At 42.7% G+C, this 19283-nt stretch overlaps 1 protein-coding gene across 2 annotated transcripts in view; it reads left to right on the top strand.

Annotated features, from left to right (window-relative positions):
- Positions 1 to 19283, top strand: part of MAP3K2 (mitogen-activated protein kinase kinase kinase 2) — a 2021635-nt gene that overhangs the window by 1919526 nt on the left and 82826 nt on the right. For both annotated transcript variants that reach the window (XM_044075108.1, XM_044075107.1), the window contains exon 18: positions 16235 to 16412. In XM_044075108.1, the coding sequence (XP_043931043.1) occupies positions 16235 to 16412 (178 nt within the window). The remainder of the gene's footprint in view (positions 1 to 16234; positions 16413 to 19283) is intronic.

Here is a 19283-nt window from a genome sequence, read left to right as displayed (position 1 = left end):
TTCCACAGTGCTCAGGAGTATTTTCCACTGAGTCTCCCAGGGTTCAAGTGCTGGGGACGCTGTCCCACAGGTAAGAATGTAGGCGAGATTGGACTACATAACATCAAGAAGTTATGTACTCACCATAACGTTCGATGTACGTAGTCCATCTCGCCTCACATTCTTATACCCCCCCCCCCCACCTTCCCCCATCCTGGAGGGCCTAGAGGTTAGTTCTGGTTTCAGTACTCCTTTTATTATTGGAATGTTTTTTCCGTCTCTGTGTGTTGTGTATGGAAGGTGAGTGATTGAGCTTGCAGCAAACAAGATCTGGGGAAAGGGAGCAGTGCAGCATGGGATACCTCTTAGCCCAGCCAATTGAAAGACTTCGAGCGAGAGTATGGCCGAGTTGGAGCCGAGGTTCGGCTCCGAAGCCATGGGTAAGAGTGTGAGGCGAGATGGACTACATACATCGAACGTTATGGTGAGTACATAACTTCTTGTTTTACACAAGCGATCATAAACCAGGGGAAACTTTTGCAACTTATATTATTGACCTGAGAAACAAGGCTAAAACGTGTTGGTTTGGCGACTTAAAAGATGAGTTGATAAAGGATAGGCTTGTGTCTGGTATTATTTGAGAAAGATTTTGCTTTGTGGTAGTGATTTAATGTTGAGTAAATCCACTGAGGTTTGTTAAATCCATGAAGTTACAGAAAGGGGCACAGGTATGCTTGCGAATGACAAGATTTTGATTTCAGCAGGCTCCAGAGCAAATGTAAACAGTATGCACACATGGCAAACAGAAATAGGCCTAAGCACATGGCAGCCACTGCCCCTGCTGGTTCGCTGGGGAAACCACATAATTTTCCAGTCAGTCCTAAGAAAGGAGAATACTCAATGCAGTGCAAGCGTGAGTCAGCAAAACCCAAATCTAGCTTTATTGTTAACTGTCGCAATTGTGCTTCACATTTGGTCAGCAATGTCACAAGTGTAAGAAATGAAACCATTTTCAGAGGTCACTCGAAAAAGCAAACTGATAAAGTAGAATTGCAGCAGTCTACTTTCTATGTAGATGGTGTATCAGTAATTGGTGAAAGGGTCGACAGATGTGAATTTATTGGCAAGGAATGAAGTGTTTTGTACTGTCCAGATCAATGGTAAATCCACCGAGCTCAAAGTAGACACTGGTTCAAAGTGTAATATATCAGCAGACACATTTGTTAAGGTGAGAACTAATGAGCAACTCAATGTGGCTGCTATTGCAAAACTAGTTGCTTATGGAGGTGAAGAAATTCAAACCGAAGACTTAGTAGTACTTTCATGTTATTTAGCCAGGAACTATTACAACTTGTTATTCTAAGTAGTTCAAAGACCTGTGCAGTCATTATTGGGTCTCAGAGACAGCTTGAAAATGAATCTGCTTACTTTTTCTTTTATGAAGTTCATCATATAAGCGCATATCCTAGTTCCAATTTTTCTGGAGCCATTTTCTCAGAATATGCTGATGTTTTCAATGACAAGTTGGGCAAACTTCCAGATGTTAAGTTGTCCATCTCGCCTTCATTCTTGCTGGATGGGTTCGGAGCCGACCTCGGCTCCGACTCGGCCACTCTAAAAGCTCGAGAGTTGGTTCCACCGGCTCGAGGCTCCCCTTATATCCCACAATGCTAGGCGGTATTACCTCAGATCTCATTTGCCGCTACAGCGATCGAGGTGTTTGGTTTCTACCGGCTTCAGGTCAGTTATTATAGAGTAATCTGTAGTCTATTTAAACCCCTTTAATTTAACCTATTATAGTTATTTCCCTTAACTTAGTGGATTTAGACCCTTTTCCTTCTGTTTATCCACCCTTTTTTCCACAAAGAACTTATAAGTTTTTCCCTCAGGCCTTCGGGCCCTTCCATCCCCTTAGTGGAGTGTATGTGTTTTTTGTTAGGGATCTAAAAAACTTGTGTAAAGTGTAATTTTTTTTTTTTTTAGTTAAACTTGTGTAAAGTGTAATCGGTGTGTTTGAGTGTGTGTTTGGTTACACTTTCCTTGACAATGTCTAAGGACTCAAAGGTCTTAGGCTTCAAGAAGTGTGACTCGTGCTGTCAGAAAATGTCTCTGACAGATGGTCACACTTCTTGTGTATACTGCCTGGGACCTTTACACCTGCAGGACTCTTGTGCTGTATGCCATGGCTTCAGCCCTAGAGACCTGCAGGAAAGAAAAAATAAACTAATTTTAAGAGGTTTGCTTAAGCCTGAGGGTTCCCTTACTGCTACTTCGGGCAAACACTCTAAGGCTTCTAGGTCCTCGACTCCAGCTTCTGAGTCGAGGCCTGGCTCAAACCTCCTGCTACATCGGCTCCGGCTGGAGCCGATGAGTCTCAGACTGCAGCTTCTGTGGTTTCCTCGGCTCCGGCTGGAGCCGAGGCATTGGAAATTCCTGTGTCGGCTCCGATCAGACCATCGGAGCCGACATCTAGAAAGAGGTCTAGGTCACCGTCCCTTGGCTCCGTTCATTCAGCTCCAGCGTCTCCCTTGCTGTCTGAACGGAGCCATAGATCTCACTCCTCTAGGTCATCGAGGCTTTCGGATCATGACCTTCAGAGGGTAGTGAGTCGACTTCTTAAGTCCGAGGCACTGGCCCAAATGCTTCAGAGCCCGACTCATCAGTCGAGGCTTGACCCTGTCCCTCAAAATGTTCCTCCTCTGACTCCTTTGAGCTCGGAGCCGGGGCGTTTCGGAACCGAGACTGTGGTAGCATCGGAGCCGATACAATTGTCTTCGGCTCCGTCGTCGGCTCCGATTTCTTCCTTGGAAGAATCTCGGCGCCGGATTTCCCTCGGCTCCGAGGGGGTGAGTGGCATCGGACCCTTGTCCGACCCCGCTCTCCCTCTCGGTGCCTCGGCGCTGGTGAGTTCGGCTCCAACATCGGCCTCGGAGCCATCACTGTCTGTGCTGAGGGGGGTTCTCAGCTTTTCGGAGCGGGGACCTTTGGCTCTGCCTGACAGGGGTGCGTTCGAGGTCATGCGGAGTGTGTTGGAACCTGGTTCAACTCCACAGTCGGCTCCGTCCGCCACTCCCTCTTCGGTGCCTCAGGTTATGTCTACTCGCGCCCTCATCCCAGACCGCAGAGAGCCAGCTCCTCAAGAATCCCCTGTGGGGATCTCATCCTCTTCCAAGGCCTCTCCTGAATTGGCAGGGGAGCCCCCTAGGAAGAGAAAGTGTAAGAGGAAGCACATAGACTCACCTGAGTCTGTCACCTCTGACACAGATTTAGAGGATTCCGAGGGTTCCCCCCCGTTCCCCTTCTGAAGATGTCTCCTTTACAGACATTCTAGAAATCCTGAAACAGAGGGGAAATTGGCCAGCCCTTAACCCTTCGGAGGATGAATCTGTGTATCTTGAGGCATTTGGCTCTCGCCCTTCCACCTCCTGGGTGTCCCCCCCCTTTGACCCCCTCATGCAGGTGGTAGCAAAAAAGGCTTGGACGGCTCCTGACTCAGTGGACCCCACCCCCAGGAGACCTTCGAAGTTTATCACAGCACCAGCAGATAAACAATTTCTGACCAAGGGAGTTTCTGTGGATGCTATGGTGGTAGCTGCTGCCACTAAGAAGGAACTAGCTGATCCTTCGGTGCCTGTCCATCCTCCTAACAAGGAATCTAGGTCTATGGACAGGTACGGGAAGCGGATGTTTTTGTCAGCGACCTTTGCTATGCGTTCGCTGAACTACCTATGCCATTTCACTCGTCTTGAAAGAGATTTGATCAAGGAAGCGAGTGACATGTTGAAGGATCCTACAGCTGCGGGTTTTCAGGACAAGATGAACACTCAGCTGGCTACCCTAAATTCTATAGCTAACTCCTCCATGCGCCTCCTTTCATATGCGGCTGATGGAGCGAGCAGAGCTGCAGGGACAGGTGTGGCCTTACGCCGGCATGCCTGGATGCGGCTATGCAATTTATGGACCCCTTTAAAACGTCTTTCACTAATTCCCGTTTGATGGATCATCTCTTTTGTCCTCAAGTGAAAGAAACCTTGACGAGGTGCGAGACGGATGGCAAAACTCTTTCTGCCGTCGGAGTCCATTTTCTACTCCTTCTAGGCCTTACCCCAAAGGCCAGAAAAGTGGGAAAATGTGGTTCCGCAAACAATCTCAAGGGACTTTGCCTGACGCACAGAGTCGGTTCCCCTCCAGAGGCAGAGGGGGGAACAATAATGGTAGACGTCGCCCTAGAGGCAGGGGGGGTCCGCAGAACCAGGGCAATCGAGAAACCTTTTCCGATAAGCCCTTTCAGCATCCCTGAGGTGTTGCCTGACTGTCCACCTTCAGAGGCAGTCGGGGGAAGATTGTCACTGTACCCAGAAGCCTGGCGATCCCTAACTCAAGACAAGTGGGTACAGTCCATCATTTCCGAAGGCTATTCCATTCCGTTCTTTCATATTCCAAATCAATCAAAAAAATCCCTTCCAGATGTTCCACCCACTCAAAGGGATCAAGCAGCGTTGGAAATTTCAAAGTTGCTTGCAAAAAGAGCCATTCAGCCAGTGCCAGCAGACCAGCAAGGATCCGGAATCTACTCCAAATTCTTTTTGGTTCCAAAGAAAACAGGGGACTGGAGACCCATTTTGGATCTCAGTATCTTGAACAAGTCGGTCAAGAAAACAAGATTTCGGATGGTCACGCTACAATCCATCCTACCCCTTATGGGAAAGGAAAACTGGATGTGCTCTATAGACCTCCAGGATGCGTACTATCATATAAAAATGAACAGATGCTCCAGGAGATTTCTCCGCTTCTGGCTGGGAACCAGTCACTTTCAATTCAGAGCCCTGCCCTTTGGTCTCACCACTGCCCCCCGGGTGTTTACCAAATGCATGGCAGTGGTAGCTTCTCACCTGAGACGTCAAGGATTCCAGGTGTTTCCATATTTGGACGACTGGCTCCTCACAGCTCCTACCAAGCATCTTCTTCTAATGGCCAGAGACTACACCTTTCGCATTTGTCAAAAGTTAGGCATATCAATAAATTGCGAAAAGTCTGTTTTGTCGCCTTGTCGTGCTATTACCTTCATAGGCGCAAATCTAGACACAGTCAACATGTCTGCGAGACTAACAGATCAAAGAATAGCAGACATACGCAAAATGGTCTCCCTTCTCTTCCACAGCAACAGAGTCAAAGCCAGGTTAGTTCTGAAAGTACTGGGGATTATGGCGGCTGCTATCCCTCTACTTCTATTAGCCAGATTCCACATGAGAATCCTTCAATGGATGCTCTTCACACAATGGTCATACCAGCAACTTCCGATGTCCCACACCATTATGATTACGCAAGCATGCAAGAATCATCTTCTTTGGTGGATGTCTTCCCCTCAGCTCTCCCTGGGAAGACCCTTTGTTCCTTCCCCTCCAGTTGCTACTCTGACAACGGACGCCTCCCTGATTGGGTGGGGGGGGGCATTATCAGGGCAGAACTGTCCAGGGCATATGGCAACCAGACGAATGCCACTTGCATATAAATGTTCTAGAGATGAGAGCAGTGCTTTTAGCGTTGCAAGCCCTTCAAGACTCTCTTCCCTTGGGAAACGATAGCAATCCAGACGGACAATATGTCTGTAGTGTGGTATATCAACAAACAAGGCGGAACCAGGTCCTATCCCCTATGTCGAGAAGCACTCAGACTGTGGCAATGGGCGATTTCTTCTCAGCGGTTTCTGATAGCAACGCACATCCCCGGGAAGTCCAATCAAATCGCGGACAAGTTGAGCAGAGCTATCCTCATGCCTCACAAGTGGTCTCTGAAAGATTCTATTGTGGAGAAAATTTTTCTCAAGTGGGGTCAGCCTTGCTGCGACCTTTTTGCTACTCCCCAAAACAGCAAGTGCAGAGATTATTTCACCCTATTCCCGTTACCAGGCCAGACCAGCAGAGACGCTCTAGTCCAAGTTTGGCCCCGGGGACTTCTGTATGCATTTCCTCCCTTCCCACTAATCTCTCAAGTGATACAGAAAGCTGTCGTTCAGAAGGCCTCTCTGATCCTCATTGCTCCTTACTGGCCTCGACAGGTTTGGTTCCCCTTTCTACATCAATTTCTGTTGGAGCAACCTTGGCATCTGGACCTAGTTCCAGATCTTTTGATCCATCAATCGGGTCAGTTACATCGCTCCCTCCCCTGAACCTCACTGCTTGGTTCCTCCAATTCCAGCCTTAGCCAGGCTTGCTCAAATATCTCAATCTGTTCGAGATATTTTGATAGCTTCCCATAAATCTTCCACTCGGAAGATTTATCTTAGTAAGTGGAAACGTTTCGCCTATTGGGCTCAAGGAAGGGACATAGATCCTTTCACTGCTTCCATCCAGATAGTCCTTGATTTTCTAGCTGAACTCTTTCATGCAGGTTCATCTCCTTCTACTCTTAAAGTTCAATTGGCAGCTATTTCTTTCATGTGGGCATTTCAGATTCTGCCATCATGTCTCACAGGCTTTGCAAAGCTTTTTTGAAGGGAGTTTTTCTTCTCAGACCTCCTATAAGAAATCCTCCTCCTTCTTGGGACCTTAATTTAGTTCTCACATCTTTGATTCTTCCCCCTTTCGAACCTGCAGCTTCCTGTTCATTGAAATTGCTATCCTGGAAGACTCTTTCTGGTAGCTATTACTTCAGCTAGAAGGGTCTCAGAACTTCATGCACTCAGCAGTCGACATCCGTATCTATTGTTTCATAAAGACAGAGTATCCTTACGAACCAATCCATCCTTTTTACCTAAAGTAGCCTCTGCGTCTAACCTAAATCAAACCATTGACCTCCCTGTGTTTTTTCCTAACTTTTCTAACAGGTCTGAACAAAAATTGCATTGGTTAGATGTTCATAGTCAGTTAAGGTATTATTTGGATAGAACCAAACAGATCAGGAAAACTGACCAATTGTTTGTCTCTTATGCAGAAGGCAGAACAGTTAAGGTATTATTTGGATAGAACCAAACAGATCAGGAAAACTGACCAATTGTTTGTCTCTTATGCAGAAGGCAGAAAGGGACTTTCAGTTTCGAAGGTATCACTCTCCAGATGGCTAACATCTCTGATTTCCTTTGTTTACGAAATTAGACACCAAAAGCTGCCTAACAAACCTAAGGCCCACTCCACCAGAGCTTTGGCTACTTCTATAGCCTTCCAAGACAGACTGCCTATTGACACCATTTGTGCAGCGGCTACTTGGGCTACTCCTCACACTTTCATTTCTCATTATAAGTTGGATTTAGCTTCTAGACATAGAGCTAACTTTGGTTCCACTGTTCTCAAGAGTCTGTTCCGATAGGCCACCCAGGACAAGGTGCTAGGGACGCGGTCCCATCCAGCAAGAATGAAGGCGAGATGGACAACTTAACATATAGAAGTTATGTTCTTACCATAACGTTCCATGTTAGTTGTCTTCGCCTTCTTTCTTGCGTCCCACCCTCCTTCCCCCTAGCCTGGACAGACCTAGAGGAGTTTGATTGTGACCTCTTTTTCTACCACCTCTATTGTATATAGGTATATGCTATACTTTGCATATATTCCTTTCATCAGGTTTCAGGTCACCTTCTTCCCTTCCTTTTATAGAGGTGGGTTTTTCCCTTTTCCAGTGGTTCTGGAGTTACTTTTTGGCTGGGCCTAGCTTACAAACGAGATCTGAGGTAATACCGCCTAGCATTGTGGGATATAAGGGGAGCCTCGAGCCGGTGGAACCAACTCTCGAGCTTTTAGAGTGGCCGAGTCAGAGCCGAGGTCGGCTCCGAACCCATCCAGCAAGAAAGAAGGCGAGAAGAAGACAACTAACATGGAACGTTATGGTAAGAACATAACTTCTATTTTTGTATTCTATGAAGTTAGACCCAGAGGTCAGTCCAGTTGTTCAACCAGCAAGAAAAGTTCGAAATAGCTATGCAAGATAGCCAAAGCTCAGTTGGGTAAAATGGTGCAGTAAGGTGTGATTTGTCCAGTTACAGATCCAACTGAATGGGTGTCGTCAGTGGTAGCAGCCCACAAAAAAGACTTAGAAGAAATCAGAACATGTATTGACCCAAGAGATTTGAGCAAAGCATTAAAGAGACTACATCATCCAAGGTGTACAGTCAGAGGTTGCAGCTCTAATACTGAATGCCACTGTTTTTTTTCGGTCTTGGATGCAAAAATTTCATTTTGACAAGTGATGCTTGATCTCAAATCCTCATTACTGACAACTTTTGGTACCCCATTTGGCAGATATAGATTCCTAAGGATGCCATTTGGAATAAGTTCTGCAAGTGAAGTCTTCCAGCGTGCAATGGAGCAAATTCTTTTTAGGTTATCTTTGTGCCATAATAGTAGATCATTTATTAGTTGGAGGCAATGGTGAAGCAAAGCATGACAGAAACGTTGAGTTCTAGACAGAGCACGTGAAATGAACTTAAAGTGCAATCCTCTAAAGTGCAAATTCAAACTACCAGAAGTTAAGTATGTGGGGTATTTTATTTACCAGCACTGACTTAAGACCAGACTCGTCTAAGCAAGCAAGCAACCATTCTCAAAATGTCTGCACCAGGTAATATTCAAGTTATACAACGTTTTCTAGGCATGGTCAACTATCTAGGCAAGTTCATACCAGAGTTCAGTGAGTTGACAGCACACTTAAGAGAGCAAACTCGCAAAAAATGTTATATGGTTTTGGTTGGAACAGCACCAGAAGGCATTTGAAGACCTTAAGCAGAAAATTGCCACCCCACCTACATTGATACTATGATGTCAGTAAACCAGTCGCACTTTCCTGTGATGCTTCAAAATTTGGTCTTGGAGCAGTTATTCTTCAGGAAGGCATACCAGTAGTCTATGCATCTAGAGCACTTACCCAAACTGAGATGCAGTATGCTCAAATTGAGAAAGACCTTTTGGCAATAGTGTTTGCATGTTCAAAGTTTCATGATTATATCTATGGTCGAGCTATTCAAATGGTCACCAACCTCTAGTTACCATTCTAAAGAAGCCTATGCATTCCGCTCCAGCAAGATTACAAAGAATGATGCTCAAATTGCAAAAGTACAACTTCAAAATGGTCTATACAAAAGGCAAACTTCTTTATCTGGCTGATACCTTATCCAGATCGCCCAGAAATAGTGAAACAGCTTGACACAGAGAGTTTTGATTTTGATGTAATGGCAATGTGTAATTTTTCTACCACGAGACTTGATGAGTTGAGAGATCATACAGACTGATCCAATTTTGCAAAAGCTCAATCACTACATTAATGTTGGATGGCCGTCAAAGCAATCTAGTGTATCACCTGAAGTGCAAAATTATTTTCCTTACAGAGATGAGATGTTGATAGAAGATGGCATTATTTTCAAGGTCCTAAAATTGTTATTCCTGCTTCCTTACTACATGAATATGTCCAGATTTTGCATCGTAGGCACCCAGGTTCCGACTATACTAAAAGAAGGGCAAGAGAACTAATATTTTGGCCTTCACTAGTGAAAGACACTGATAAGAGTGCTGTCTTCTTGTTCAGTATTTAATAGTACTAAACCACATTTAAAGAGAATCACTTCAGCTAAGTCAAGTTCCTGAACTTCCTTGGTCAACAGTTGCCACTGACATAGTCGAGTGGAACAATCAGCATTATTTAGTATTGGTAGACACTTATTTGTACTGGTTTGAGCTTGACATACTACCTAATCTAACATCCACTACTGTTATTATTACCAAGTTGAAACGTCATTTCTCAGGCCATGGTAGTCCACACAAAGTTATTTCTGACCATGGTATTCAATTTACTAGTCAGTTATTTCAGAAATATGCAAGAGAATGGGACTTTCTACATGTTACTTTTAGTCCAGAATATCCACAATCAAATGGACTAGCTGAACTTGCAGTGCAGAGTGCAAAGCAATTACTTGAAAGGTCAAAGTATGACAATACCGATATCTTCTTGAATCTACTTAATCTCAAAAACATACCCCATGACGATATGCTTGGCTTGCCTGCTCAGAGACTTCTATCCAGGCAAACCAGAACAACCTTGGCTATTAGTTTGTTTCTTGAGGCCTAAAGCCAAAAACAGCAGAGCCATCAAAGCCCAATTGTTTAAGAAGCATTCTATCCAGAAGTATAGTTATGACAAATCGAGCAGATTTCTTTGTCCATTGAAAGAAGGAGAAACAGTGAGGATACAAACGGTGAAAGGTTTTGACTGGATTGGACAGATAACAGGTGTTTGTACCGAGCCAAGGTCTTACCTTGTAGATTCCAAGGGCGTGGAGTACAGGAGCAATCGCAGGCACCTCCTTCCTGTACCAGAATTGTTACCGCAACTTATGGATTATAAGTTTCAGAATCACTCGGACATCGTTCCTGCTCCAGAACATGTTGTACCATCTGATTCCAGTCCTAAGAATGTTCCCGTCACTCCGAAGGTTGAACACGCTAAAGAAATTCCAGGTGCTAAGCCTGAATCCCAATTTTACATCACACAATTTGGTTGCACGTCTAGACTGGGTGTGAGATGCATGGCGACTTGAACATCACTGTATATATGTACATAGTTTTGTATAATGCATGACAAAAGCTTGTCTGTACCACTTGCATGTTAATTGATATCCTCTGTATCATGTTTTTGCAAAAGAGGAGTGATGTAGAGCACAGTGTGTATGTGTCTTTAAGAAGCATAGCAAGTGATGAAAGTGCACATATAAATACTGGGTACGTGTTGTGTCTAGTGCCATTTTGAAAATACAGCCAGAGTGTAAACATGTGAGAGTGAAAGTAGTTAATTTGTAATAAGTTACCCAAGTTAAAGTTAATAGTTAAAACATAGTGTGTTTGTATATAGTAAAGTTGCTTGAACCCACGAAGACTCGTCTGTTATATTAAGACAAGACGAGCGACAATATATGGGTCCCCAGGCACTAATTACAGATGTGTCAGACATTGCATGTGCAGCCCATTCAGGGGACCTGAAAGGTGCAGGATGTCTGTGACAAACAATTGTCTGAGATATATAAACAGAATGCTAGCTGCAGTCCTGACCATCAGAACATTCATACAGAGCTGGAATCGAGGAGCTCTGATTTAGACAGACAACACCACATTCATGTGGTACATAAACAGTCAAGGCGGCGCATAATGTTATTTGTGTAGACTAGCCGTGCAGATGTCAGAGCTATTTTATTTGTTTCCATTTGTTGAGTGAAAAGTCCAACTGGGCAAAAAAAAAAAAAACTTCAAAAGAGTCGTGGGAGTAAAGCTCCACACAAAAATATATAATGCTAATATATTAATACAAAGAACAGTCACGTTGGATAATTACAGTACGGACGCATAGGATTAAACAAAAAATGTCAATAAAATGCATGAACGCAATTCAAATCCTGCAATGTTTTGATGACCCTACATTGACGTGTATTGGATAAACATAAGTTATGTTGTAATGGATCTAGGATGTTTGCTTGAATGAGCAAACGTCCGAATCCATAATAACCGAACACACTTTAACGAAAGTGCTTTTATCGAAAAAGAGCTTTCATTAAAGCATGTTAAAAAAATAAATAAATAAAACACTACATTTACATTTTAGCAGGGGGGCTTCACCAACCAGCACCCCCCATGTGGGGGGCTGTGCCCCCCCCATATCCCCCTACTTTAATATTCTCCCTCCGAGACCGCACTACAATGAGGAAAAGGGAAATTTCCCTTACCCACACCATAGTACAGCCTCGGCAACAGGTATACTTACGCAAAAGTGCTTCTTCGGTGAAAAGCACTTTCGCGTATGTATGCCTGGCCATTTGGGTTTCGGTCATTTGCTCATTCGAGCAAATGTCCTAGATCCATTATAATTCAGTAATAGATACTTGCAAGTAATAAAACTGGCTAAGATCACGTTGAGGTAGAAAGTACTGCAGACAGATATAGTTAGATGAAAGAGAGGTATAGCAGTTAATTAGTACTTAGATAAACTTTCAAGAGTGTGACTGATGCAAGTGAGACTTGTATTTTAAAACAGAGGGAAGGTTAGGAGGTAAAAAAATTGTATATGGTTGTATTAGGATGAAGTGAAATAGTAAGTGGTAAATTATGCAGTAGTCTTTTTCTTAGGGTTGCCACCTTTTCAAATCCCCAAAGTGGGACATTTTTTATAGAAACCTCAGATTTTGCAGGGTAAAACATATCCACGGCAAGTACAAATGAAAGAACTTCACTTTTTTGCCAAAATAAAAACTTATTCTTGTAGCATTTGAGTTGCTTATTCTGTTTCCTGTAAGTGTTTCATATGCAAAATAACTGTTTTATGCAACTATTAAAGAAAATACAGGAAATATTTTTGTCCTAGAATCTCAGGACATTTGTCATTATTTTCAATTTTTTTGCAGGACACAACTGCCCAAAGAGGGGACTGTCCCTCATAAAGTGGGACAGGTGGTAACCCTACTTTTTCTGCTTATAGTTTAGGTATTAGTTTGGGTTAAGAAGGAGCATGACTAGGAGTTATTTAGAATTTAAGTTAAACATTTAGGTTTTCAATTTGCTTTAAGTGTAGTGCCAGGGAATTCCAAATTCAACAGTAGTAGTAGAGTTGGTTGTGATTAAAAGTTATTTATTTTGAGACCATAGTTCCCTCACTGAGGAATAATTTATCTTTTTGTGTGTATTAGGTTATGAGGCATCCATAATTGTGAGTAGGTAAGATGTTGTTGGAGCTCTTGCGAGCATAGTTGTTTTAAGGTTATGCAATACTGGCATTTTGTAGGTAGATAGGTGACAGATCTAGCAGTTTTGTTGTAACAGCTGTCTAGTTTTGTTTTTGGATGCTGTAGAGGTTGGCTAGGACTGGAGATGCATAAAGGAGAGATGTAAAGGTTGATGCACTGTTTTTTCCCTAGTGTTGACAGTGATGGTTTTTACTTCTCTATATTAATCCAAGTTTTTGGTGTTTAACAACTTGGAGAATGTGCAAATCAATATTTAGGTGCTATATTGCATCTCCCATTAGCTTAGATTTTTGTACTATTTTTGTTCTGGTGTTATTTTCGGAGAGTATTTTGAAAGATTGTTTGGTATGATAAATGTTTTGGAGTAGAGAGTATTAGTTTTGGTATTTTAGGGTTTAAAAGAATGTGAAATTGTGTGTATAGATTACTGCTGTATTTGACTGAGGGAGAATACAGTAAACTGAAGACCATTTTAGTGCAGTTTGTAGCTTGGTGTATGAACGAACAGATACTGTGGCAACTGTGACAGCCATGCAAGAGATGTGCAGCAGAAGGGTGGCTTAGTTTCCCTGACCATGATTTCTATGACCACTTTTCAGCAGTTGCAGTAATTTTTAGATGTGGTAAAGGAATCTAAGAGGCAAAAACTTAGATCTAAGTTAACTTTCCTAGCTGTATTGAATAGTTTGTTGTTGTAGTGACATGTAGGTGCTTCTAAATGTAAAATTATCAGCACTGGCAAACAGAGACAGCCTTCGGCCATTTGTGTCTATTGGACACAATAGGGCCGCCACACTTGTCACTGCAATTTGAAGAAAAAAAATGGACTTTCAGCTATGACTTCAAATGCAGTTGTATTAATATGCATGTACCTGCCTGCCTCACTGCTTCCTTGTTAGCACCAGGACACCATGGGACTGCTGCAGCACTTGACTCCCTACTCCTTGACCCAAACCAGTACAGGTGGGTTTCTTCTAAAGCTCCACATTCTTTGTGAAGGCTTTGAGCAATGTTGAAAGCATGCCTTTTGAAAGCTTTAGGTGAATTTCTTTTGAAAGTTTTACATTTCAAGTGATTTTGAACGATGAAGTTTTGAAAGAGTGGAAAGTGTGCTGCACATGAAGATTACTCGGGGGAGAGCAGTGTAGAATCATTGTTTTAAGAATGCATTTGGTGTGTGTGTTTGTTTTGCACAACATTCTATTGTCCAGTGATAGACGAGCATCTTCTCACAATTGATTCTACAAAGCAGTCCATAATTATTTGCATCAGAAAACATTTTAAGCCCAAGTAGTAAATCCAGGCACACTGTATGGTTCAGTGACTTGCTCAAAGTCACAGAGTAGGCAGGTGGCAGTAGAAAGGGTCAAACCCTGTACCTTTGACTCCTGGAAGCAAATCATGTAGACCTTAAATCTTAATCTTCTGCTGTAATTGCCACACTGTGAATTAACATAGGAGGTAGGGCTAACTCCTATAACCCAGTACATTCCAGGGCAAGGCAGTTGCCTAGCAGACATTCTAAGCAGGTTCTAATTGGACCCAATGAAAGTATGTTGAAAAGAGAAGTAAACGGGGTGCAACAGCAATAGACTTTTTTGCTTCTCCAGAAAACAGTATAGCAAATTTTGCACCAGGACTCCTCAAAGAGAGGCATGGATGAATGACACCTTGTTATTCATTTGGAGAAGTCTATATCTATATGCATTTCCTCCCTTGCCACTTATCCCCTTGTAATACAGAAGATCCAGTAGGACAGGTCAGAGATGGTTATGCCAGCTCCCTTCTGGCCCAGACAGCATCGGTTCTCCCTTCTGATGATCATGACCTGAAAGAGACCACTGGTGCTACCCTAGCAGGTGAGTATGTCATAAAGCTTAACCTGAAGACACTGAATCTACCAGGATGGATGATTTAGTGCTTATTCCTTCCAGGCATATGTTTTCTGAGAACATAGTACATCTTTTATGGGAGGTCAGGAAACCCAGCACCAGAAAGTCTTGCATAGCTAAGACTTTTTCCCACTGGTGCCAGATCAGAGGACAGCATCCCAGTCAAGCTCAGCTGTCGGTGGTCCTCAATTACCTTTCAGACCTTTTTAAAGAAAGCTTGTCTTGAGTGTCTATAAAAGTGCATGTCTCAGCCATTTGTGCCCGTCTGCCACTAATTTATATGGCTTACTCTCAGTTGTCTATGAAACGGCTCCCTAAAGGAGTCCTCCACTTGAGACCCCCCAGTAAAGAGCCGTCTCCCTCCATATCTTAAACTTTGTGTTAGAAAAACTTCCCCTGCAATCATTTGAACCAACTACTATTGCACCCCATCAAGATGCGGACATGGAAACTATATTCCTAGTAATCTTGATTTCAGGAAGCCTTAATGTGTAGAGAGCCAGTTTTGTTTTTTTCACAAGGACAAGAGTAAAGTACTAACTCTACATTCACATCCAAGGTAGCAACAGAACTGTGTTTGAACCAGACAATACATGTACTAATGTTCTAGCCATCCTCACAAAACAAATTTGAGAACATTTAACAGTCCATTGATGTGCACAGCCATCTTAAGGTTTACTTGATCAGGGTAAACTCGGACAGAAAAGCAGACCAACTTTTTATTGCCTTTGCAAAGGGAAAAGATGGAAAAAAAAAACAGTAAACAGTTTTATAATGGATTTTTAGCCACATTGCCTATTGCTACTTCCAGTGTAGTAAATCTGTCTCTACTGTTGTCGTGGTCCACTTTACCAGGGTTGCAGTTGCCACCAGAACCTTTGTAAGAGGGGTCTCCATGCAGGCATTTCTGGAAGCAGTAACCTGGTCTTCTGTTCACATTTCTTGCCAGACATTATAATGTGGGGATCATGGCCAGGCTCAGGGCAAGATTTGCATCTGCCAGTCTACAGGGGCCAGTGTCCCCTGGTCTAGTCACAAGCCAGTCACCCAACATCCTGTAGCTCTGAGTTGTCCCAAAAATCAGAATTGCAACAGTGAACTATGAAGAACATAGTACAACTGTCTTAGGAGCTTACCATAATTCTAGGTATTTGAATAGACCCACTGTTGCAATACCAGTTCATTCCTTCTAGCCCCCTCTTTTCATTTCTTCCCCAAGATTGGGGTGAGTACCCTGTCCACCTTCCTCCAACTCATCTTGGGTCCTTTTGTAGATAACGTTCCTTACCCCTAGTACTGGTCTGTGGCATATCAGGGCAGGTCATGCTCTGGATTCTGTGAATGTGTATTTACTGTGTGAAGCAAGAAACACTTGAAGTTGTCTCCTACCAACTACCTGTTGTACCTCTGACATCTTCACACCTGAAGGGGAGTGCATTTGCCAGGCCATGGGGAAATGTGAGATCTTTGGTATTCAGGCCAGCCTGGGGTTCCTGCAGGTGGAAATCCCAATGAGTCACTACTGTAACAGTGAATCAAGCTTCTGCAATTATAGTAGGTTCCTGTCACAGCTGTACTTTCTGTAGATTGTAATGTCAATTTTTTGTGAATTGTAGATGTGAGCTGATTACTTTTCTTTGTTTTGTATTTTTAGGAGCAAATATTTTGAGGGATGCAGCAGGCAATGTGAAATTGGGAGACTTTGGTGCAAGCAAACGTTTACAGACGATATGTCTGTCAGGAACAGGCATTAAGTCTGTTACAGGGACCCCTTACTGGATGAGTCCTGAAGTAATTAGTGGAGAGGGCTATGGTAGGAAAGCAGATATCTGGTAAGTTTCCTGTCATACTTTTCAGTTTTTCATTCAGAATTCAGCTAATATGGAAATTTAAACACTCTAATTTATTGATTTCCCCTACTTCAGACATTTTCTCTATCACTGTGACCTCCATCAGGGAATGTGCTGTACAGTCCAGCATGCAGAATTGCACAATTAGCTCTCACACTTGACTCGCTCACAATTTCTTAGTTTAGCTGTATGATTCTTGAGTTTGAAAGACCCACCCTTTTCCATTTTTGTTCTCCTTGTTGATTTTTACAGCATTTTATTGATTGTTGACTTTATCTTTTCTTTGTAAAGGCAAAAGCTATGGCAGAACGTCAAGGCGAGAAACTATTTTTATGTGTGCTCTATCCACTTGTCTCCATCCTTTGTCATTTTGCAACACTACTAGGGACACGTTAAGGTATTCTTGTGGCCCACTTCCGACTCTTACCTGTGCTGCCCATTCATTAATGTATATCAATTGCAAGCCCTCTCCTCCTTTAACCTTGACGTCTACAAGGCGAGAAGTTTGTTAGGCTAACCTAAAACTCCATGCTTTTCCTCTCTCCCCAGTAGGAGAGAAGAAGCCATCATCATCCAACATACAGTGACGTTATAATAATGTGTGGACATCTGCCTGTGCCCCTCCAGTCACTGATGTCTGGTGGTGGGTGTAAGCCATCCAGCATTATTGGGGCTTGAGGATATTATGCTATCCAAAAACCTATGCTCACCCTACATCTTTGATCAAGCAGAACTGACCAGTAGCTGCTTTTGGTGTATTCCTAGTAGGGAAAAGTTGGTCGGACATTGGATAGTAGGATACACTGCAGGCATATTGCTGTTAAAAATGATCTTCAAACAGTGCCCAGTAGACAGGTGGTTCTGTCGTTATCAATTTTATCTTCCACATATATCTCTTCTGCTAAGCTGGCTAATTATCTCAGAGCATCACTTTCATTTTATCCTGTAGCATCAAGTATTGCAGATGTAATTTGGACTCTACTGTATGCACTTCTGCATGTTACATAAAAATGTATCTGCTAGTAAATATGAACTAGTGCTGATGGCTGTACTTGTGCAGTGAACAGCTGATCAGAATATTTTTCATACATCAACAAATGTAACTTACATAATCAACACATTTGTCAGTAACACCTGTACAGTTAGCTTATTTTAGCAGCTTTGACACCCATAGTCATGTACACAGTTTTTTCATTGCTCTTTGTGTTAATATTGTAATTCACTTGAGGTACTGGCTGTCCTATTCACTTTGCTAATATTGCCCACTTAAGGTGAAATGCCACTGTTGTGTTCATTTTTGTAGATGGCTACATAGGATCATAGGAAGTTGCTAGGCTAATGGCCGTGGGGCCCTTACAAGTCTAGTCAAGAGTTTACCCCCTCCCCCAAAAAAATCTCTAACTTCTGTCTAACATAGTGATCATCTTCACTTTCAAAGTTATGTAAATTTTTTAAACCAAAGCATGCAAGTATATAAAACCAAATCGGCAAACACAAATGAAATAAAGCACGAGTAGATATAATGACCAATGTGCATGGACACCCAGTCCCCAGGCCTGGTCCTGGGTTTGCAATGGTCAGATGCCTCTTTTCGACTGAAGGGGATGGTAGGCTTAGGTTCAGGACCTCAATCCCCCCTCAGCTCCCAGAACACCAACTCTCACAGATCATTATTTCATGCACAGAAAAACTCCCAAGGTCCTAGGTAACATTTCACCAACACGCTGCTGGGCCAGTTATAGGAAAGCAGATAGGTTGCTTCAGCCGTATTGGTGTTTGTTCTACAACAAAAGCAAACCGCAAACTGAAGAAAAAGTCACATAAGCTCAATGGCTTAAAAGCCCTAATCTGCCCAAAACAACAAGATACAAATCTCTAAAAAATGCTGTATAGTAAGACCATTAAATACCTTTTTAATAAAAATTAAAAATAAGCTAAGCAATTTCATTTTGATTCACCACAAAATTTCATCAGATAAATCCAAGGAAGTATGGCCAGGAATTTATATAAGACATGACTCCTCAGCAGCCAATCAAAGTGTCAGAATTAAGCCAGCACCCCCTTAAAGGCAAACTTGCATTACCTTCTTAAAGCCTTTAATTTTGGCAGACCGGAAATGGAAATACAGTCATTAATGCTTGCTCAAACATCAGCTTGAAATACCAGTTCCCAAAATACTTATCTGCTTTGTAGTTTGTGGATTATAAATTAAAAGACCTACTGAAGACTGAAGCGCAAGTCTGCAAAGACTCCTAGTAGTTCCTAAAAAACATCAATAACACCACCTATGTGGAGACTGACCTTCTGGTCACTATTGACTTGGTTGATTTTATACAGTTATACCTCATGAGGGGGGATTGAACTGGTTCTGGGAGTTTCTTGATAATAAAGGCTTGAGCAATGACCAAACTAGACTCCTGGAAGATTTGTTGGAAATTGCCCTTACCAACAATTACATTTTTTATGAGGGACACATTTGTACCATCAAAACCAAGGTGTGGCTATGGGAGCCAATTGTGGCTCTGTTTATGCCAATATTGTAATGGCTAAATGGGAACAAGCCTTTGTGTTTAATGGCCCTTTTCACGAGTCTGTGAGATTTTATACCAGATACCTGGATGACTTGTTTATCTGGCAGGATACTGAGGAGAAGGTGATGTAATTTATGAACCGCATCAACTCAAGCATGGAATTTTTGAAATTCACAGTGAAGAAAGACAAGATCAGTATTCCTTACCTGGATGCTTTTTTGTCTAAGGAATTGAAAAATGTCTGTTATGTCTCGAGGATTTATCGAAAGGCAACTTACTGCAACTCCTCCCTCCATTTTTCAAGTGACCATCCCCTTGCTCA

Source organism: Protopterus annectens, chromosome 6.part0 (assembly GCF_019279795.1).
Source record: "Protopterus annectens isolate FY-2018-M chromosome 6.part0, PAN1.0, whole genome shotgun sequence".
NCBI classification, from domain to species: domain Eukaryota; kingdom Metazoa; phylum Chordata; order Ceratodontiformes; family Protopteridae; genus Protopterus; species Protopterus annectens.
The sequence above is the reverse complement of the archived record's forward strand: the minus strand, read 5'-3'. Positions and strand labels throughout refer to the sequence as shown.